Source organism: Microtus oregoni, unplaced genomic scaffold (assembly GCF_018167655.1).
Source record: "Microtus oregoni isolate MIOR12 unplaced genomic scaffold, Mior012 000022F_ref0000154, whole genome shotgun sequence".
NCBI classification, from domain to species: Eukaryota; Metazoa; Chordata; class Mammalia; order Rodentia; family Cricetidae; genus Microtus; species Microtus oregoni.
Window position 1 is genome coordinate 32169403 of NW_024543081.1, and position 23907 is coordinate 32193309.

The 23907-nt window shown below is 42.8% G+C and overlaps 1 protein-coding gene across 1 annotated transcript in view; it reads right to left on the minus strand.

Annotated features, from left to right (window-relative positions):
* Fer1l6 (fer-1 like family member 6) overlaps positions 1-23907 on the minus strand; it is a 148753-nt gene that overhangs the window by 82654 nt on the left and 42192 nt on the right. Inside the window, exons 9-15 of the mRNA XM_041672085.1 lie at positions 23127-23205; positions 22636-22792; positions 19304-19490; positions 18114-18306; positions 14870-15219; positions 12761-12869; positions 10507-10690 (exon numbers count right to left, since the gene is read on the minus strand). Of these exons, the coding sequence (XP_041528019.1) occupies positions 10507-10690; positions 12761-12869; positions 14870-15219; positions 18114-18306; positions 19304-19490; positions 22636-22792; positions 23127-23205 (1259 nt within the window). The remainder of the gene's footprint in view (positions 1-10506; positions 10691-12760; positions 12870-14869; positions 15220-18113; positions 18307-19303; positions 19491-22635; positions 22793-23126; positions 23206-23907) is intronic.

Sequence of the window (23907 nt, forward strand, 5' to 3'; positions counted from 1 at the left end):
TCAGTAATACAGGTGACTTGCTTGGCTAGCAAGTGATAAAACATATAGCCAACCAGTAAAGATATGGAGCCCCAAGGAATGCCTGAAGGTGACCGTGGAATGAATATCCTTTAATACTGATAGGAAAATCTCATTAACAGAATTAAATGAAAGCCAGAAAAGATAGGACTGCTGTGTAGAAGGGGGTTAGGTGGGTGTGGAGGCAGGGTCAGTGGAAGAGGCATAACCACCTGGGGAAGTTCCCTGGCTAATGACAGCTATTTTAAGGGTCAGAGTTTTCCTAGTCCCCCTGTAATTTTCTCACAAGCATACAGACTGTAAAGAGAAGTATGGATGGAAGGCAGGAGCAAAATGCTTGGGGTGGGTCTGGTGCTGACTTTTGAGAATGTGGACATCGTTTAGAGAAATATATTTATGGTAGTTTGGAAAGAAAGGGACAGAGAGAGTGGGGAGGAGAGAGAGGAGCAGTGAGAAGAGGAGGGGAGGGAAAGGGGGAAGGAAGGGGAGAGGGGAGGAAGGGAGGTAGAGAAAAGGAAAGCACTGTAGGGGGGAGAAGAGGAGAGAAAAGGGGAGGAGAGGGGAACATCTTTTGTTATCCTCTCCAACAAAAGCCCTTTAGCCTGAAAGACTGGATGTTCATTTTTAGCTCTCCAACCTAAATTTTTCCGGAAGTGTGACAGAATTAGCAAAGGCCCCCTGTTCTACTCTGTAAAAAAATAAACAATCCAGCAGGCGATCACTCAGGAAAGTAAGTCAAAGAGGTTCTTGGCTGGAAACAGAAGTTGTTCTTTCAGCAAGAGGACAGCAAAGACAAAAAGTCAGAAACCAAACTACTCTCTGCTTTATCTCTCAAATCATTCCACTGAGAACCCTGCATCTAAGCAAGCGGCCACACGCTGTTGTACTTCCTCTTGGGTGTTTCTTTGCTTTGGGTTAGCATGCACTAATGGCACTCTGAGCCTCTGTCTCTGTGGTCCTCAGAGTTTTGTTGCTGTGTCTCGAGGATCAGGCAGTCGAGGCTCATTGTGTAAACCATAGTCCAGATGGAAAAGCAGCAGATGAGAGGGTACCCGGTTGCCCATGGAAAGTGAAGACTGCCAGGATGAGCGAAGGGCCAACAGAACAGCAGCTTGTGACAAACGTGCAATCCTGGGGATGCCATGATGAGCCTCCACTGGGCATCACCTACTCTGATTTAATCCTCACCTCTACCCAGCACAGACTGTGTGCAAACACTTTGTAAAAACAGAAATCCCGGAACACACGCACAGTGGAATTTTATTAGGAGTAATAGACATGCATTGTGCGTTCATGTTTGTGTGTACCTATGTGTACCTGTATCTCTGTGTGTGTACATCCATAGGACTACTGTAGATATAAGATCTTCCAGTGCCTCTGCTGCCTCCTTGGCTCACTACTATATGGACAGAGAGCCTCAATACAGGCTAATAAAATAGAAATAAAAAGAAAGCTCAGTTACACACACACACACACACACAGAGAGAGAGAGAGAGAGAGAGAGAGAGAGAGAGAGAGAGAGAGAGATCCCTCAACATCACATCATAACTTAGACCCAGCTGCAGCCAATTGCCCAGCCCTAGCACAGAATCCGTCCAAGGGCACCTGGAGACCATGCTCTGTAAATCCTTCCCACAGAACACCCCCCGGAGTCCCACTGGCAATCCACTGGGACAGCCCATCCAGGTGGAGAATGTCTGGGGATGCTGAGACCCTTGGAGTAGTCCCAGAAGGTCTTCCTGAGCTGCCGACCCTAGGCGCAGGGATTCTTCCCTGGCACTCTCACGCTGTAAGCTGGAGTTAAAGCACAAGGAAGCTCCGGGTTCTTTCCAGTGTGTGTGGAGATGGGGAGCCCTCCAAAGGTGACCCATGGAAAAGGGACAAGGTTTAGAAAATGCAGAGAATACAAAAAGCCAAGAAAGTAAATAACTTTAAAAAAATAGTGGTATTTTTGCAACAGAGTTTCTCTAGAGCCTATTCTGGAACTAGCTCTTGTAGACCAGGATGGCCTCAAAACTCACGAAGATCTGCCTGCCTTTACCTCCCAAATGCTGGGATTTAAAGGTGTATGCCAGAGACGCACAGAGGCGCAGCGGCGGCGGCGCCAGACGCAGTGGAGCGCGGCCAGACCCAAGCGGCTGGGACAGGCATGCAATAAGGAGAGCAGATCGCCCTACTACAATTGAATCAAAGAGGTAGGCCTTTGGTTGGCCAGGTCACTGGCACAAGGGGAGCCTGGTCCTGTCCTAAAGATCCTTCGGAGGGGTGAGAGGGTTCTTGGCCTGCAGCAGGTACCACGAAAGAGAGTGAGGGCATTTTGTAAGCGGAGCCCTTGGCCAGCAGGGAAACCTGATCCGGTTTCTAAAGGATCCATTGGATAGGATCAATAGGAGGAGATGGGCAGGCGCCAAGGCAAGAACTCACCCAATAATCCGAAAAACAACATGAAAACATCAGAACCCAATGATCTTACAACAGAAGTATTTGAACAACCTAACACAGAAGAAGTGGAAAAAATCGACTTTATGAAGATAATAGAGTCCCTTAAACAGCATGTAAAAAATGCCCTTATAGAAATGGATGAGAAGTATAACAAAAAGTTTGAAGAAATGAGTAAATACGTACATGATACCCTGGGAAACCAAGAAAAAACCATCAAACAGGTAATGGAAACAGTTCAAGAATTGAAAACTGAAATGAAGGCAAAGAAGAAAATACAAAATGAGGACCAGCTGGATATGGAAAATCTAGGCCAACGAGCAGAGTCTACAGAAACAAGCATAATCAATAGAATACAAGAGCTAGAAGAAAGACTCTCAGATGCTGAGGACACCATAGAGAAAATAAACGAACAGATCAAAGAAAACAGCAAAGCCAACAAATTCTCAACACAAAACATTCAGGAACTATGGGACACAATAAAAAAACCAAACCTAAGAATAATAGGAATAGAAGAAGGAGAAGAGTCACAGCTCAAAGGCCCAGAAAATATTTTCAACAAAATTATGGAAGAAAACTTTCCCAACTTAAAGAAAGATATTCATTTAAATATTCAAGAAGCATACAGAACACCAAACAGACGGGATCAAAGAAAAACATCTCCTCGCCATATAATAATCAAAACACAAAATATACAGGTTAAAGAAAGAATATTAAGAGCTGCAAAAGAAAAAGGGCAAGTAACTTATAAAGGTAAACCGATCAGACTTACACCTGACTTCTCGATGGAAACTATGAAAGCCAGAAGGTCCTGGATAGAGGTTCTGCAGAAGCTAAGAGAACATGGATGCAAACCCAAACTACTATACCCAGCCAAGCTATCATTCACTATCAACGGAGAAAACAAGACATTCCAGGATAAGAACAAATTTAAACAATACGTAGCCACAAATCCAGCCCTACAGAAAGTAATAGAAGGAAAATCGCAACCCAAGGAATCCAACACTGCCAACACTGCCTACAATAACCCAGGCATCTAATGACCCTTCACGAGCACATCTCAAAGAAAGGAGACACACAATCTCTACTACCAAAAGCAATAAGAATAACCGGAGTAAACAACCACTGGTCATTAATATCACTTAATATTAATGGGCTCAATTCACCTATAAAAAGGCATAGGCTAAAAGATTGGATACGAAAACAGGATCCAACATTCTGCTGTTTGCAAGAAACACATCTCAACCACAAAGACAGGCACCTACTCAGAGTAAAGGGTTGGGAAAAGGTGTTTCAAGCAAATGGTCCTAAGAAAAAAGCAGGTGTGGCCATACTAATTTCTAACAAAACTGACTTCAAACTAAAATCAATCAGAAGAGACCGAGACGGTCACTTTATACTCATAACAGGAACAATTCATCAGGAGGACGTCTCAATCCTGAATATATACGCCCCCAATATAAAAGCACCTACTTATGTAAAAGAAATATTACTAGAACTCAAGGCAGACATCAAACCACACACACTAGTAGTAGGAGACTTCAACACACCTCTCTCTCCAAGGGACAGGTCAATCAGACAGAAACCTAATAGAGAATTAAGAGAATTATTGGAGGTAATGAAGCAAATGGACTTAACAGACATCTATAGAACATTCCATCCAAATAGGAAAGAATATACCTTCTTCTCTGCAGCTCATGGAACCTTCTCAAAAATTGACCACATACTCGGAAACAAAGGAAACCTCCACAGATACAAAAAAATATCAGTGTCCACCTGTGTCTTATCAGATCATCACGGATTAAAGTTAGAAGGCAACAACCACGCTGCCCTCAAAAAACCGACAAACTCATGGAAACTGAACAGTCAACTACTGAACCACACCTGGGTCAAGGAAGAAATCAAGAAAGAAATTAAAGTCTTCCTTGAATTTAATGAAAATAAAGGGACAACATACTCAAACCTATGGGACACAATGAAAGCAGTGGTAAGAGGAAAGTTCATAGCACTAAGTGCCCACTTAAAGAAAACGGAGAATGCATACATTGGGGACTTAAAAACACACCTGAAAGCTCTAGAAAAAAAAGAAGCAGACGCGCCCAGGAGAAGTAGAAGACTGGAAATAATAAAACTGAGGGCTGAAATCAACAAAATAGAAACACAGAAAACAGTCCAAAGAATCAATGAAACAAAAAGCTGGTTCTTGGAGAAAATCAACAAGATCGACAAACCCCTATCCAAACTAATTAAACGACAGAGAGAGAACACGCAAATAAATAAGATCAGAAATGAAAAGGGGGACATAACCACAGACACAGAGGAAATTCAGAGAATCATTAGATCTTACTACAAAAGCCTGTATGCCACAAAACTGGAAAATACAAAAGAAATGGACATTTTTTTAAATAAGTATCATATACCAAAGCTAAACCAAGACCAGGTGAATGATCTAAATAGACCGGTTTCTCGCGAAGAATTAGAAATGGTTATCAAAAATCTCCCTTCGAAAAAAAGCCCAGGACCAGATGGTTTCAATGCAGAATTCTACCAGAACTTCCAAGAAGAATTAATACCTATACTCCTTAAGGTATTTCACAATATAGAATCAGAAGAGTCATTGCCAAATTCCTTTTATGAAGCTACAGTTACCCTGATACCAAAACCACAAAAAGACCCAACCAAGAAAGAGAATTACAGACCGATCTCACTCATGAACATCGACGCAAAAATCTTCAATAAAATACTGGCAAACCGAATCCAAGAACACATAAGAAAAATTATCCATTATGATCAAGTAGGCTTCATCCCAGAGATGCAGGGCTGGTTCAACATACGCAAATCTATCAATGTAATCCACCATATAAATAAACTGAAAGAAAAAAACCATATGATCATTTCACTAGATGCGGAAAAAGCATTCGACAAAATTCAACACCCCTTTATGATAAAGGTCTTGGAGAGAATAGGGATACAAGGGTCCTACCTAAATATAATAAAAGCTATTTACAGCAAGCCAACAGCTAACATTAAATTAAACGGAGAAAAACTCAAAGCCATCCCACTAAAATCAGGAACACGACAAGGATGTCCACTCTCGCCATACCTCTTCAATATAGTGCTTGAAATTCTAGCAATAGCAATAAGACAACATAAGGAGATCAAGGGGATTCGTATTGGAAAGGAAGAAGTTAAGCTTTCATTATTTGCAGATGATATGATAGTGTACATAAGCGACCCCAAAAATTCTACCAAAGAACTCCTACAGCTGATAAACAGCTTTAGTAACGTGGCAGGATACAAGATCAACTCCAAAAAATCAGTTGCCTTCCTATACACCAAGGATAAGGAAGCAGAGAGGGAAATCAGAGAAGCATCACCTTTCACAATAGCCACAAATAGCATAAAATACCTTGGGGTAACCCTGACCAAGGAAGTGAAAGATCTACTTGACAAGAACTATAAGTCTTTGAAGAAAGAAATTGAAGAAGACACCAGAAAATGGAAAGACCTCCCTTGCTCTTGGATTGGGAGGACCAACATAGTAAAAATGGCAATTCTACCAAAAGCAATCTATAGATTCAATGCAATCCCCATCAAAATCCCATCAAAATTCTTCACAGATCTGGAGAAGACAATAATCAACTTTATATGGAAAAACAAAAAACCCAGGATAGCCAAAACAATCTTATACAATAAAGGTTTGTCTGGAGGCATTACCATCCCTGACTTCAAACTCTATTACAGAGCTACAGTATTGAAAACAGCTTGGTATTGGCATAAAAACAGAGAAGTCGACCAATGGAATCGAATAGAAGACCCTGACATTAACCCACAAACCTATGAACACCTGATCTTCGATAAAGGAGCTAAAAGTATACAATGGAAAAAAGAGAGCATCTTCAACAAATGGTGCTGGCAAAACTGGATGTCAATCTGTAGAAGAATGAGAATAGATCCATATCTATCACCATGCACAAAACTCAAATCCAAATGGATTAAAGACCTCAATATCAGTCCGAACACACTGAACCTGATAGAAGAGAAAGTGGGAAGTACTCTACAGCACATGGGCACAGGAGACCACTTCCTACGTATAACCCCAGCAGCACAGACACTAAGGGCATCATTGAATAAATGGGACTTCCTGAGGCTGAGAAGCTTCTGTAAAGCAAAGGACACTGTCACTAAGACAAAAAGACAACCCACTGACTGGGAGAAGATCTTCACCAACCCTGCAACTGACAAAGGTTTGATCTCCAAAATATATAAAGAACTCAAGAAACTAGACCGTAAAAGGCTAATCAACCCAATTATAAAATGGGGCACTGATCTGAACAGAGAATTCTCAACAGAAGAACTTCAAATGGCCAAAAGACACTTAAGGTCATGCTCAACTTCCTTAGCGATCAGGGAAATGCAAATCAAGACAACTTTAAGATACCACCTTACACCTGTCAGAATGGCTAAAATAAAAAACACCAATGATAGCCTTTGCTGGAGAGGTTGTGGAGAAAGGGGTACACTCACCCATTGCTGGTGGGAATGCAAACTTGTGCAACCACTCTGGAAAGCAGTGTTTCGGTTTCTCAGGAAATTCGGGATCAACCTACCCCTGGATCCAGCAATACCACTCTTGGGAATATACCCAAGAGAGGCCCTATCATACAACAAAAGTATATGCTCAACTATGTTCATGGCAGCATTGTTTGTAATAGCCAGAACCTGGAAACAACCTAGATGCCCTTCAACGGAAGAATGGATGAAGAAAGTATGGAATATATACATATTAGAGTATTACTCAGCAGTAAAAAACAAGGACTTCTTGAATTTTGCATACAAATGGATGGAAATAGAAAACACTATCCTGAGTGAGGTAAGCCAGACCCAAAAAGAGGAACATGGGATGTACTCACTCATATTTGGTTTCTAGCCATAAATAAAGGACATTGAGCCTATAATTCATGTTCCTAGAGAAGCTAAATAAGGTGAATCCAAAGACAAACACATAGGCATCCTCAGGAATATTAACCTTCATCAGGCGATGAAAGGAGACAGAGACAGAGACCCACACGGGAGCACCGGACAGAAATCTCAAGGTCCAAATCAGGAGCAGAAGGAGACGGAGCACGAGCAAGGAACTCAGGACCACGAGGGGTGCACCCACACACTAAGACAATGGGGATGTTCTATTGGGATCTCACCAAGGCCAGCTGGCCTAGGTCTGAAAAAGCATGGGATAAATCCGGACTAGCTGAACATAGCGGACAATGAGGAATACTGAGAATTCAAGAACAATTGCAGTGGGTTTTTGATCCTACTGCACGTACTGGCTTTGTGGGAGCCTAGGCAGTTTGAATGCTCACCTTACGAGACCTGGATAGAGGTGGGCAGTCCTTGGGCTTCCCACAGGTCAGGGAACCCTGATTGCTCTTCGAGCAGATGGGGGGGGGGACTTGATCGGGGGAGGGGGAGGGAAATGGGAAGCAGTTGTGGGGACGAGGCAGAAATCCTTAATAAATAAATAAATTAAAAAAAAAAAACCCAAGTTTTGAATACTCAGAGCCACAGCTAGATCACTGAATACCTGGTGTGGTCCCAGCTGGCTAGAATAAAGACTTTTGATTAAATAAAACAAAAAAAAATAAAAAAAAAATAAAGGTGTATGCCACCACCACCCTACCTAAGGTGCCCCAGTTTGCTCTGTGTTCTCTATCCCTGAAATCCCCTCTTCTCTTGTAAGATGTTAGCTTCTCTACGACTGTCCCAATTCTTTACGTCCTCCCAAGTAGAGTTAGTCACCCACTCACTCTCTCTGCTCCCATAGCACCCTGTGTCCACAGCAGCTCCTTAACTCTCTGAAAACCAGATAGAGTGTGTCCAGTGCAGAGATGGGCAAAGATGAGGTCCCTGCCCTCAGGTGCTCAGTCTTACAGGCGAGAGAGACAAATGAAACCATTGTAACCTGGCATGATTGGGGCTTGCTAAATCCCTAAAGAGTACAGAAAGCTCAGTCAGACTTGTTACAGGGAAAAGGATCCTGAAAGACAAGGGAAGCCAATAGCTAAGGTGTGGGCTTGTTGCCAGGCCAAGAGAGAAGTGTGTTCAAAATCCCAGGAGCAACAAAGAACAGTATACAACTGGGGCTCTTTCAGGAGCGTTGAACAGCTGGATGAAAGGGGTATTTGGGGGAATGGTGCCCCCAAGCCAGGTAGGGGTGTGTGTGTGTTTGCTTGTTTGTGTGTCTGTGTATGTTTGTGTGTCTCTCTCATGTGTGTGTATGTGTGTTTCTCTCTCGTGTGTATGCGTCTGTCTGTCTGTGTATGTGTGTATGTCTGTTTGTATATGTGTGTGTCTCTCTCGCGTGTGTGTATCTGTGTTGTCTCTGTGTGCATGTGTGTGTGTCTGTGTATGTTTGTGCGTCTCTCTCATGTGTGTATGTGTGTTTCTATCTCATGTATGTGTCTGTCTGTGTATGTCTCTCATGTGTGTGTGTGTCTGTTTGTATGTGTGTGTCTGTGTATCTGTGTGTGTGCTTGAATACTAGGTGGTTGCCAAATGCTGATGCTGTTTTGAAAGGTTGGAGACCTTTTAGGAGCTGGAGCCTCATTGGAAGAACTGATCATCAGATGTATTGCCTGGCCACACTTCCTGTCCACTCTCTGCTTTCTGACAGTAAACACAACATGACCAGCTGCCAGTCCATCATGGTGGACTGTATTGCCAGAAATATAAGCCAAAATAAACCTTTCACCTCCAGTTATGTTCGTCATGTATTTTTGTCACAGCAATGACAAAAACATGGCCAGAATTAAGAAAACAAAAAATACCTAAGATTTATACTGACCAGGTCTTGTCATTAACTGGCTTTGGACAGAAAGGAAAAGCAGAACTTGGGGCTAGAGGGATGGCTCGGTCAACCGAGTGTAATGTTCTTGCAGAGAACCTCACAACCTTTCCTGTGGCTCCAGGGAACCTGATACCATATTCTGGACTCAGCAGGCACTTGCCTTCACATGGGCACCCCCCACACACACACACAGACACACATGTGCATGTAATTCAAACTAAATCTTTCGGATATGGAAAAGAAGAAGAACTGACAACCCTGAGCTGTGAGGTGGAAGACTCCGAGTGGAGGGTCCTGTCAGAGATGGGAGCCTAGAGAAAGAAAGAAGTCTGGGAGTGGTTTATAAACTACCCTAATGGGGCATCTGCTCAGCCTTTTAGGAACAGGACTGTCTGAGGGAACAGACTGGGAAGTCGGTTCCTAGGGGAAGCATCTGGGCTGAAAAGAGTGGAGGCCTGAAGAGCAATGATGTGGCCTTGATGCAGCGGAGAAACATTCTCTAGATTCCAGTCTCCTCCCGTGCAGAATGGGCACGGCAATGGGCTACCAGGAGAATCCACGGCAGTGGAGATTACTCACGCAAATATCCCAAGACGGGGCAAAGCAAGACCCTTGCACGTGTGCTTTTGCTTCTTCTCATCAACCTCCTGTGCCATGCTTAGCGGTGCTTTCTCTAAAACACCTCTATAATTTTACTCTTATTATTGGCTGAAAATGAGCATGAATTGAGGAGTCCCAGCTGCTAAGATGCTCATTGCTAGGGTCTCACCATCATTCTTTAGTTTGTCAATTACCGTGGCAAACTTAAGGTCAGAGATTCCATGTTCAATAATCCTACCCAGTCGAGTTTACTTGGTAGGGCGCTGACAAGAATGATAAGCATCAGCTGGGTTTGGGCTGAATCTTGAAAGCCTCTTCCTAGCTTCCCATGCTTCTAAGTTAAGAGTAAAGGGGGCTTCGTGTCTGGTAGCCATCGTGACTGCTCTGTCGTTGGAGGGATTCCCTGGGTGTGTTGTTAGAGGGTTGAGGTTATAAGATAGAGTGATGGTTATTCTTGCTCCCCCTGTTCGTGATGTGTTCCCAGCACTGTGATAAAATTTGCGTTTTTTTTTTTTTCTGAAAAACTGAATGAAACAGTCCCAGGAATTGATAAAAGTCCCACCCAGTAGAAACTTCATTCTCACTTGCTCTGTTCCTTTTACCTGTTCCCTTCTGTCACCAGAGGCTTCTCTGGATGTGTGGTGGAGGCCATGGAAATGGCAGAGTCGTGGGGCACGTCTTTTTCTCCTTCATGCAACAGAGGAAGCACATCCTCTTCAGTCGGCTCAGCCGATTTCTTCTTGCTCCCATGATGAGAGCCTCCATCAATCAGGTTCCCGAAGTTCCCTGCAAGAGATGGCAAAGTTAGAGTGTCAGCAGGTGGGACCAGCCAGCTTGGCATACCACACCCTGTCCCAACAAGGAAATAAGGTCTCAGGATAAAGGCAGAAACAACAAACGACGGAGAACAAGAAAATTAGACTGACGAAGCCAACCAATCTTATCTTCTTGTTTGTAAAAGCTACACAAGTTGCAAATTGAGAAAGACAGTTAAGGAAAAGAAAATCCACTGGAGATTTTAAGTTTTTAGAGCCGTGCTATTTTTATCGATTTTAACTTTATTACATTATTTTGGTTATGTGCTTATACTCAAGAGCAGGTATGGAGGGCGGAGGACGCATGCAGGAGTCGGGTCCGCTCCTTCCACTCGGTCATCAGGCTCAGCAGCAAGTGCTTTGCTCTCTGGGCTATCGGCCCTTCCAACACCTTAGTGTGTATTTCCTACCAAAACTCATCATGGAGACTTGATAGGCTACCATTGGAACCTTCTCAAAACTGTTTTGTCTCTAAGAAAAGACTTCTTGTCTGAGTACCCAAAGGCTACATCACATGTTAAAAAGTAAGAGGGAGTGGGTATTGACAGAGATAGAGAATGGTGGCAGAGGTGGGGTGGGGGTGAGTAAGGAGGAGTTCCGAATAGGGCCCCCTTGTGCTATACACATCTCCACATAAGATAAAGTCTCCCCAGCATTCACAGGACCTGCACAGGTCTGATCCAGTTGGGGGTCCTAGACCTGAAAGAAGTGGACATGGGCCCCCATCCCTAACCCAGAAGCAATCTCAAATTGATAACCACTTTCTCACGAACATTTCATTTCCTCCAAGTAAGTCTTACTGGGGAAACAAACTAAGTACTCATAAGGGTACTGCGTGCCCAGGTAGTACATCTCCAACAGAATGGGAGCTCGGTGGCATCATTGGAACTTCATTTGTATCATAATGACATATCAGGACATTTTCTTTTCTTTTTTTATTCACCTTACTATTTTTATTTTTATTTATATATTCTTATTCTCTGTTTTTGCTCTACAGCCCTTTGTTGTGTGTATATGGTTTAGCGTTTTACGGATTTTGTGAGCATGAGAATGAATGGGTCTCTGTTTCTTTGTGTCTCCTCTTAGACTCTTTTTTTGTTTTGGCCAATGCTGATGTGTTAATTTTTGCTTCATTATACCATATCATATCATCATGTCATATCATATCATCATACCATATCAGATCAGATCAGATCACTAATCCCTTAGAAGCCTGTTTGTTCTCTAATGAGAGACAGAAAGAGGGTGGATCCAGATGGAAGAGGAGATGGGGGAACTGGGAGGGGTAGAAGGAGATGGATCATAATCAGGATGTGAGAAAAAAAATCTATTTTCAATAAATCAACAAAAGGCAAAAACAAAGCAAAAGCCTCTCTTGTCAGAACTAACTTCCACAGATCTAACAGACATCTGCACCCTGTGGACATGCAGACAGGGGACTCTGTGCCAGGACTCCAGCTGTGTGGCTCAGAAGGACTGAGTCCCATGGTCTCCAGCTGTGTGGCTCAGGAGTGAGTCCCTCTTTACTTCCCTCTGCCCTGCTGCAACAGAACTGCTCGAATGTGACCCTCTCTTCACTGATGCCATGAGTCCTTTCAGCTGAGGTGCACACTACCTAAGGACGATGGCAGGGAACTCTAACCATAGCATCTATAACCAAGGACGGTGGCAGGGAACTCTAACCAAGCACCTATTGAATGTGTCATGTTTCACGTCAGTTTATTAAACTCACAGCTCTGTGAGGAGTTACTGTAGCTCCCATTTTATACATGAGGGAAACCAGACCCAGAGAAATTAAGTCAGCCCAAAGTAATGGAGCCAAGATTAGTCATCTAAGTCCCTAAACCCAAACCTATAATTACTGTTATACAAACAAAGCAACCAAACCAATAGGAACACATCTACTCTTTATGTGACATTGGGTAGAAGAGGAACTACCATTCCTAGATGAGGTGTCACCTGCCATCTCCACCAGAATATAATCACCTTCATGGAAGGCATTGATCATTTATTCAAGAAATGAACACGTGTCTGCACTTACCAACAGAAACTTCAAAGCTGATGGGCTTGTCTCCAATCTTCCGGTCAATCATGGTAGCTTCAAAAAAGGCTCCAAAGAGTAAAAAGTCCTCATATTTTTCTGGTACAATCTACAGAGAGAAAGAATTGCTAGACAGAGCTGGCTTCCTTTTCACACTAGAAAGCCAAGTTAGTGAAACTCATCTGGTCTAGTGTGATTCATTGATGCCTGAGTCTCTGCTTCAGCTGGAAATGCCAGGTCTTGCCACTAAGCAAAGAGCTATCATGGCCAATAATCATAACTCCAAACCCACTGGTCTAAAATGGCACAGAATTACCCAATGAACTACTAACTTAACATGCAAAAAAAATTCTCCTTTCATGGCAAAATATGAGCTTGTGTGTCTTCCCAAGATGCTGGGGAGGACTCAGCATAGAACAGGTTTGTAGAGCCAGAAAAATCAAAGATGAGCTGCTGAGTGTCACCGCACTAAACCCTTACACGTGACCTAATTGCATTGGGGGCTCACGTACATTTATTATTCGTTCTGTGTAACAACTTTGGGAGTTTGGACTCCAGACCATTCCCATTTCACAGAAAAGGAAACTGGAGAAATGGAAGCTTGTGTTGCTTTCTGCTAGAATTTCTTCCTTCAGGAACCCTCAGCAAAACATTCTAAAAGATGTTGACTCAGATTTTGAAAATCTTATCGAAGCTTCTTTCTTCTTGGATATCCCTATCCAAGCTGGCTCACAGCAAGAATGGTTTACCAGACAGGCAGATGTAGGACATATATGCTTGAGTGACCACAGCATGCCACACAAGCTACCCACAATGTGCAAAGTCAAGTTTCCAATGTTGGCTTATATTCTGAACACACACACACATAGTCCCATGCAGACAACACCAACTCCAACCCCAACAAACTGATAATACACATCTCCAGAGAAAGTATCCCAGATGTGAATCCAAAGAGATGTGTGTAGGTGCTGAAGAAGTCAAGACACAAATAACAGGTGGCAAGCTCTAAATAGCCTCTCCTTGGTGGAGAGAGCAAGCCAAGGATAACAGCCATAAAGACACGGCAAGCCTCACCATGTGCATGCTAAAAGATCTGAGACAGTTTGTATACACGTTCTCATCAGCCCTCAGAAGCTGTCTATGACAGAGCAACCTATAAGACTTCAGTTAGCTAGAGAATAAAGGGCAACCTAGGGCAGTAAAACTAATGCCAGGGTTTTCAACCCTGGCTCTGAGTTGTCCCCGGTGATATCTTAAGAACCGAGGTGGAAAAATAAATAGCTCTTCTAAGGTAAGGATGACTCTCATACTGCAGTGCTGGGGTCTGCCCAGCCTCCCTAGGAACGGACAACTCCGGACGAGCAGCTATCATCCCCCTTGGATTGACCCGGGAGATGACATCCCCCTTGTGGTGACCTGGGAGATGTCCCCAGACACAGAGTTAGCTAGGTTCAGCTGGAATCAACCCTCTTCTGTTACTGAGGACACGCAGAACTCACTCACTTGCTTGACTTCAAATCACACAACTAGGATTAAAAAAATGAGAGGAGAGTCGTAGCTGATGTTCATCTTGACACCCCAGTCTCTTGCCTGTGCTACAGAGCTGGGCTGGGGAGATGCTGATATTTTAATGGTGGGAACTAATCGCAGATCAGCATTCTGTGGGATTGTGGTTTCATCCTGGGTAGATGAAGCTTCTCCAGTTCTTAACACTCAGCTTGTGGCCTATTCTTCTCCCCTTTCTTCCTCTTTCTATGTGGTCTCACATCCCCCAAAAATGCTCCAACATAATGCAGCTAAACAAAGCTAGACAGCAGAGTTTACTCATCCCTCCTACTATCCACTCCCTCCAAGGTCTCCGACTACTTTTACGTTTCCTTTGAGTTCCCACAGGATCCACACTTGAGAGATTTTGAAGTCTGTCATGAGCATATGGCCACACCACTTGCAAGAACAGAGGACACACCCCAGGGCTCAGTACTAGGCCAGCACAATTTTGCAGGGAAGATGAGACCTGGACAGGAAAAGGCCTTCTGGATCCCTGGCAAGTGTCTACCTCTGGCCTGAGCTCTCCTACATCAGGCCCAGAGGAGCGATGCTCACACCTACCTCTGGGGGCACAGCAAAAGATTCCACCTCCACCTCCATGGAGTTAGTCTTGTCCGCAGCCTGCTGGGCTTTGCTGTCATCTGCTTTGTCAGCCTTGTCCTTACTAGAGCCTTTAGATTTGGAGTCTTTGTCTTTGGAAGACAGCTTCAGCTCCTTCAGAGCCTTGGAGAACTTAGACTCCTGGGCCCCACCAGAGAGAATTTCCACAGCAATTTCCACCAAGATCCGACCCCTGAAGGCCACACCTTCCCCAAAGCCCTCATTCAACTCCTGGTAGTCATCCATCAGACTCTGGTTCCTGGGTGAGCCATACAAGTTGATCCAGGCGGGCCCAAAGGTGGGAAGAAAGCCTAGGGAGAACCCAAGCATTAGGTATCTTAGTGAACATTCATGTATATCATATGTTTGTTTTATAAAAGTTGTATATAAAAATATATGACATACAGATAAAAGAAAATATTTAAAAGGCATCCTCTCCAAAGACAATATTTTGCTCAGTTTCCATCTGATCTTTCTTTTACACGTTTACTCTTTCCCCTGCATACTATAGAGGGCACTACGTGCCATTTTGTCAACATTTAGTCATCAGATGATTGTTTATTCCTAACATGAAGTAAGCAACATGCTAGGTGTTTACATTAATATTTACACTGTAAACACTCTGAAGGGGCTACATGTGGTGTTGCAAGAATAAAGAATGGGCTGATGAGCACAGAGGAACAGGGTAAAGAGGCTGTGAACCAGCTGCAAAGAGTAGTATGGAGAAGGGTCTATGAGAATAATTTGGAAAGGTGAGAGGCCTGGACTTGTTATAGATTTTGCTCACTATCTTAGTGTACTTACATGATGTGGGATTTCCCTATGTATGCTATGATTATGTTTTATTACCATTGGTTAATAAAGAAGCCGCTTTGGCCTGTGGCAGGACAAATCTAGGTAGATGGGAAAACTAAACTAAATGTAAGGAGAAAGAAGGCAGGGTCAGGGAGACACCATGTTGCTGCCAAAAGAGAAAGACACCAGAAACTTACCGGTAAGCCACAGTCTAGTAGTGATACAAAGATTAATAGAAATGGGTTAATTTAAGATGGAAGAGCAAGCTAGAAATATGCCTGAGCCATTAACAAAACAGTGTTACAATTAGTATAGTTTTGTGTGATTATTTGGGTCTGGGTGGTCGGGAAACAAAAAAATCAGTCTCCATTTACATCAAAAATATTTTAAAGGGATTTTTACCAAATAGATAATGTAACCATGTCTCTTAAGACCATTATGGCTACCACGTGAAGGCTTGCCAGAATGGATTTGGGCAAACTGCTTTGGGACCCATTTTATCCTGAAAGCTAAGTTCACTGTAGCTTGGACTAGTAGGGTAGGGTGGTAGAGATAGTAAGAAAGGGATGTTCTAAAATATTTCCTAAACATAAAACTGAAAAGACCTGGTGATTTTAACTTATGCCTGTCATAAGTGGTTTTTCTTCTAAATACAGAACATCTGGGAAGAAATATGACATCCGTGAGAACATTTGTGAGCACAATGTCCCTTTATTTTTCAGTGCTGGGAATCAAACCCAAGGCCTTTCACTTTGTAGGCAAGTGCTTTTCCACTGGCCTGCCTATACCAATCCCACGCATGTTCCTTTGTGAAAGGCAAAACAGCAGATGTTTCTGAAGACTCGCCTGGGTGGGTCAAATCCCAGCTTTGGGACTCTTCAGCAAATTTTGAAGTATTTTGTGCCTCAGTTTCCTCATCTGGAGGAAAAGCTAATAGTGCCTACATCAAGATTAACAGGATATCTATTAAGTGCTTCATCTGGACTCTTAGTTCATGCCCCTACTATGAGGAATAAAGAGGGAGTCATAATTTGCTTATTAACTTGCCCATAGTTGCCAAGTAAATGTGTTCACATATTCATAGATATCAAACCTCTTTCTGCCTAACTGTCTCTTTTCTCCCTGACTTCTCCAGACTAGATTGTATCCTTCAGAGTCTGCTCTCCTTTGAGAGAACTTAAAGAAGCAGGGAAATTATTGTTTAAAAGGATAGAAAGAGTTTATGGTCCCCGGCGTCTACTTCTAAAACACAAACATCTTTCTTTCTGAAAACCATCAAGAGGCTCCTAAAACGCTGTGAATAAAAACATGTTAGCATCTGGTTGAGAAAGTGTAGATGGATGGGTGTGTTTTTATTGTGCTGCCGCAGTATCAAGAAATAGACAACACACGTTCATTGAGGCTTTCCGTAATGTCAGTCTGTGAAAGACGTAAAAATATACCAGTCTCTGCTCTTGGGAAACATCCATCTAGTTGAGAAAAAATAAAGCAGTTAAACTAATGTCATCTCTACATGACATATGGTTAGATATACTTAACATATGTGTGTGTGTGTTTATATTTCACCATTTAGTTATATGTTTGTGATATGTATATGTAGGTACATATGTATATATGTATATTTTTCAATAGGCATACATTTGCGGTGCAGAGAAAGATTGCTATGAATTTAAATGGGGGTTTATTTAGGAATTCTTGTACACTAATATAATTTGGGAAGTGGAGTCATATACCAAGGAGGAGTTCTTTCCCTGCCCGCCACCTTCAGTACTTTGTGAATTACCCGAGGTTCTCCCAGCTCACTGAGGCAGCAATCACCACAGCCCCTGCCATTCTCATGCTGCTGTGTTCCCATGTGACTGGGGACATAATTTTTATGTAGGGGGAAAACCCCAATCATAGAAACATGCAAAAACTGTTCATACAGAACCATACAAAACCATGTAACAGGATAGATTTGGCCTATAGATTTTAGTTTACTAAACTTGGGTTTTATCATAACTCCATTTTCTTAAGAGAACAGTGACACACTCCAGGTAACTAGCAATGGTCATGGAAGACCTAAGACCAGAGCTTAGTTCCATCCACTGGCTTAACCAAGCTGGGCCACAGACCTCAGAACCATAAAAGGTGCTATCACATGCCTACGTGGCCCTCTCTCTTTATTTTTTTATTTATTATGTATATAGCATTCTGCCTCCATGTATGCCTGCATGCCAGAAGAGGGCACCAGATCTCATTATAGATGGTTGTGAGCCACCATGTGGTTGCTGAGAATTGAACTCAGGACCTCTGCAAGAGCAGCCAGTGCTCTTAACCACTGAGCCATCTCTCCAGCCCCTGGCCCTCTCTCTTTAAAGGCGACTGTGTCTTTGAGACCTCCAGCCAAGGCAGACACGGGCAACGCTACCTTTATCTCCATCCTGCTCATTGGAGATCTTCTTCAGGTCGATGAAGTGGGTTGCCAGGGCCACGTCGTTCATGCTCCCCTCATCCCACACCTGGATTTTAACCCTCCGGCACAGGGGAGGGAACATTTCCTTGAAGACCACCTGCTCATGCCACACGGGGTCAGCACAATTCTTTTGCACCGAGGTTCGCCCCTAAAAGGACAGCCAGGAAGATGTGAGCCATGAAAATAAATACCTAAAAAAAAAATGCTTCAAACCTCCTGGAGATATAAAGGGGATATCAAAGATGGCCCTGCTTCCCATGACACCTGTGAAAATCAACTATACCCCCATTGACATTATTGATGTCATTATTGATATGCAACATTGGGGCAAAGGTGAATGATTGTCCTTGGGAATTTCTACTTAACAGACCAGTGTTGGGGTGAACGCCTTTGTTAGGGATATGAGCTGTTCTATGCATCTCCAGGAAAGTGTAGACATAGCTAGACCCTGAGTTCATGCCTACATACAGACCCAGGTGCATGTCACATAGGACCTTGAGTGAATCAATGCTGCAGCCTGGGCTTCAGTTTTCTGGTGGTAAATTGGAATGATGTCCCATATGGCCCCCAAATTCAACTCAAGATAGAAATTCTCCAGCATTCACTCCTGCTGTGGAAAGGGACAGGGGCATATTTTAAAAGTATAAAATACATTCAAAGTTTCTAAGTCCAGGAAGGCAGAACCCAGCGTTGGCCTTGAACCTAGGCCTTGATTCTTCCAATAGCCCTTGAGAAAGGAACAGAGGTATCTAGACATAGAAGAAAGACTACCTCGAACATTGTGAAATGGGTCAGGGGAGAGTGGCAATTATTCTACAGGGCCAAGGGCCTGGTACTTGCTTAGAGAAGTAGCCAGATGTAAGGAAAGACATTTTTCTACCTGGCCCTAAGCTGCAACATGTCCAGCCATAGCTGCCTTCCACAGTGTCTAGTGAGGCATGAATGGGCAAGCCTCCTCTACCCCAGTGAGGCGAGAGTGTGCAAGCCTTCTCTACTCTAGTGAGGCGAGAGTGGGCAAGCCTTCTCTACACTTCCCTTTTGTGACAAGTTTTCTCTGGGCACTTTTAACCCAATTTAATTTGATTAAAATGTTCTGTATGCAGAGCAGGACCTACTTGTCACTATTGGTGACAAAGTTTCCTCACCGTCTGCCCAGCAAAGGACACCTCCACGAATGGATCCACAAGGTCCTTGCTGTCACCCACAAATGCTTTGGTGACATTTGCCATAATGCTGGAGTTCATTTTGGGTAACCCTTCTGCTCGATAGAGCCTCACATAGAATCTAGCCCAGGGTCTCTCTGATGGAAATCCTTGAGGGATCAAAAGGTTCCTAGAGGGAAAAAAAAAGATTTTTAAAATTAAAAAGGTCTGTCACTCAAGAGTAGAAAGAAAGGGCAGGTGTCCATTGGTGGCAGAAAGAAAAATATGGATATAGAAAAACACCGGAATTCATTACTAAACCAAGTTTTCTTTCTAGTTCTTTCTAGAATTTAACTCTTCCCACCTCATAAACCAGTGGTTGAAAGTATAATTCTTTTGAAGAAAAAACAGCTACATGTGGATAAATCATATAATCACAGAATGACTTATCTACATAACGCATACACTTAAGACTCAGGAAATGTGGAAAGGGGCGGGGAAAAATACCCCAAGAGCCAGAGGAAAACTGCTGTGGAAGTTTTCTCTTTAAACAGCAACAAAAAGGACACAAAGTGGGAGGCATAGGGAAGAGAGGTTTGAAGTGGGAGGGTTGGGAGTGAGGAGTGGGGGCTAAATATGAACAAGATATAAAATTCTAAAAGAATTAATAATAGTAATAATAATAACAATAGAATGGTTTGTCTAAAATAAAGTGTCGCAGGGAAACAGTGTTCTTGTCCCAGAATCAGAACTCCCAAAAGAGCCACAGCTTTGAGAAGATATATTCAGGGGTCTCTGACAGAGAAGAACCTCTGAAAGATGAGGCATGAGCTTGGCAGTGCTCATGCACCCATATGGAAAGAGGTGGACCAAGAACACATCAGAAAAGTCCATCATGATCAAGTTGGCTTCATCCCAGAGATACAGGGGTGGTTCGACATACGAAAATCTATCAATGTAATCCACCATATAAACAAACAAAAAAATGATCATCTCATTAGATGCTGAAAAAGCCTTCAACAAAATACAACATCCCGTTATAATAAAGGTCTTGGAGAGAGCAGGGATACAAGCGACATATCTAAACATAATAAAGACAATATACAGCAAGCCAACAGCCAACATCAGGCTAAATTGAAAGAAACTTAAAGCGATCTCACTGATATCAGGGACAAGAAAAAGTTGTCCACTCTCTCCTTATCTATTCAATATAGTTCTTGAGGTTCTAGCTAGAGCAATAAGACAACAAAAGGAGATCAAGGGGGATACAAATTAAAAAAGAAGAAATCAAACTCTCCTATTTGCTTACATAAGTTTACATAAGCAACCCCAAAAATTCTACCAAGGAACTTCTACAACTCATAAACACCTTTAGTAATATAGCAGGATACAAGATTAACTAAAAAGAAATCAGTAGCCCTCCTGTACACAGATGATAAAAAGGCTGAGGAAAGAAATGAGAGAAGCATCTCCCTTCACAATAGCCACTAATAGCATAAAATATCTCAGAGTAACTCAAACCAAACAAGTGGAAGACCTGTATGATAAGGACTCTAAATCTTTGAAGAAAAAAATTGAAGAAGATACCAGAGAACGGAAAGATCTCTTATGCTCTTGGGTAGGTAGAATTAACATTGTAAGAATGTCAATCTTGCCAAAAGCAATCAGGAGGTTCAATGTAATGCCCATCAAAATCTCATCAATATTTTTCATACATCTCAAAAGAACAATACTCAATTTCATATGGAAAAACAAACAAAAAAAACCCAGGATAGCCAAAACAGTCCTGCACAATAAAGGAACTTCTGGAGGCATCACAATCCCTGACTTCAAACTCTACTACAGAGCTACAGTACTGAAAATAGCCTGGTATTAGCATAAAAACAGACAGGAGGACCAATGGAACCGAATTGAAGACCCAGATATTAATCCATACACTTTCAAACATCTGATTTTTAACAAAGAAGCAAAAAATATCAAATGAAAAAAAGAAAGTATATCCAGCAAATGGTGCTGGCATAACTGGATATCAACATGTAGAAGAATGAAAGTAGACCCATATCTATCACCATGCACAAAACTCAAGTCTAAATGGGTCAAAGACCTCAACATAAAGTCAACCACACTGAACCTCACAGGAAAAGTGGGAAATACATTTGAATGCATTGGCACAGGGAACCACTTCCTAACTATAGCCCCAGTAGCACAGACACTGAGAGAAACAATTAATAAATGGGACCTCCTGAAACTGAAAAGCTTCTGTAAGCAAAGGACATGGTCAACAAGACAAAATGGTAGCCTACATAATGGGAAAAGATCTTCACCAACCCCACATCAGACAGAGGTCTGATTTCCAAAATATGCAAAGAACTCAAGAAAATAGTATCAAAAGAACACATAACCCAATAAAAAACAAAGTACAGACCTAAACAGAGAACTCTCAACAGAGAAATCTAAAATGGCAGAAAGACACTTTAGGAAATATTCAGCATCCTTAACCATTAGAGAAATGCAAATCAAAACAACTCTGAGATTCCATCTTATACCTGTAAGAATGTCCAAGATCAAAAACACTGATGACAACTTATGCTGGAGAGGTTGTGGATAAAAGGGAACACTCTTGCATTGCTGGTGGGAGTGCAAGCTGGTACAGCCCCTTTGGATATCAGTGTGGCGATTTCTCAGAAAATTACGAAACAACCTTCCACCAGACCCAGAAATACTACTTTTGGGTATATATCCAAAGGATGCTCAATCATGTCACAAGGACAAGTGCTCAACTATGGTCATAGCAACATTGTTTGTCATAGCCAGAACCTGGAAACAACCTAAATGCCCCTCAACAAAAGAATGAATAAGGAAAATGTGGTACATTTACACAACGGAGTACTACACAGCATAAAAAATAATGACATCTTGAATTTTGCAGGCAAATGGATGGAGCTAGAAAACATCATTTTGAGTGAGGTAACCCAGACCAGAAAGACAGTTATTACATGTACTCACTCATAAGTGGTTTTTAAATATAAAGCAAAGAAAATCAGTCTACAAACCACAATCCCAGAAAACCTAGACAACAAAGAGGACCCTAAGAGAGACATACATGGATCTAATCTACATGGGAAGTAGAAAAAGACAAGGTCTCCTGAGTAAATTGGGAGCATGGGGACCATAGGAGAGGGTTGAGGGGGAGGGGAGAGAAAGGAAGGGGAGTGGAGAAAAAATATATAGCTCAATAAAAACAATTTTTAAAAAATGAAAGGGGTGGAGAGAGGAAAAGAGACATAAATTAGGGCACAAAATTTCTTTCAGGGCTCTGGATGGGTTTGTCTCACTTCTCTATCTGCTCATCAGCATCGAAGATTTTGGGGTTGGTCTTTAAGACGTCGCCTTTCCCGGTTACACTGATGTCACACTTCAGGTAGCCCTTGGTGCCAGTCCTGATGTCCCCAGGGTCGGTAAGCTGTGCCCACTTGTCACAGAACTGATGACCTATGAACACAGCTTGTGAGTCGTATTCTTTGCACATGGGCAGCGACTCCCTCATCCCTTCCCACTCCAGCAGGCTCTTGGTCCCCTCTGTCATCCGTTCTAGATAGTAGCCATTCCTGGATGTCCCCAGTCAGTCCCCCAGGCTACCCCACTCTCCTCCTTTCTCTCCTCCTCCCTTCCTTCCAGCACTCTTGTGTGACTTTCTTCTCCACTGACTGTGGGTATTTGAGAGACCTTTGATCTAGAGAACCACACCGAAAACTCCCAGCTCGACAGATCAGAGAGTAAACCGAAGAACGGTAAGAAAGCAAGATGAGGGGAGGGGCTCACTTACCAGGCTGGTTGTACACTGTTCCCACATCCACTCGGAAAGAGCCAATCAGGATGCTCCCTATCAGCTTGTGATGTAAGACCTACAAAAGATGGAGCATCTGTGAAAAGGACCCATACTCCACCAAAGGGGCTCCTAGGACTTGACCCTTGTCTTGGTTTAACCTTGTCTGGAGCACACTAAAATTAGTCATTAAGGCACAGGATCCTAAGTGACTTCGAGAAGTGTCTCATCTGTCCTTTCTCTAGTGGCTTTTCTGCTTATTTGCTGAAGGATGGATGGCACTCTCGGTGCCCCAAAGGTTTCTTTAATTGAATGGATCATGGTAAGCAACCCTTCAATGCCCACTTCTTCCTACTCCAACCTGACCCATCCTTCAGTGGCTAGAGCCAGTTTCACCTCCTTCAAGCATCGTCCTTGATCTCTTGAGCTGCCTACTGTTCTTTCTTTCCTCAGCCTCAGAAATATTCCCCACAGCTTTCTTGAGAGATTATCATGCACAGCCAGGAGCTGATTTAGTGCTGAACAATAGCCTAAGCTCTAGACAGTACAGAGTGTGTTTGTCCTGATTAGAAGTCAGCAGAATGTCTAGCTTGGTTACGGCGCATGCGGAGAGGCTGGCATCACCAGAAGGAAGTCATAAAGAAAGGTGATATAGTTGGTGCTATATCCAGACATCACAGTGTATGAGAAGCTGATGGAAAACCTGGAGTAGTTTAATCTTCAATCCAGAAAAGGGGAGCTCTTAGGAAGAGGACAGTGTGACAGAAGTGTCCTCAAATTT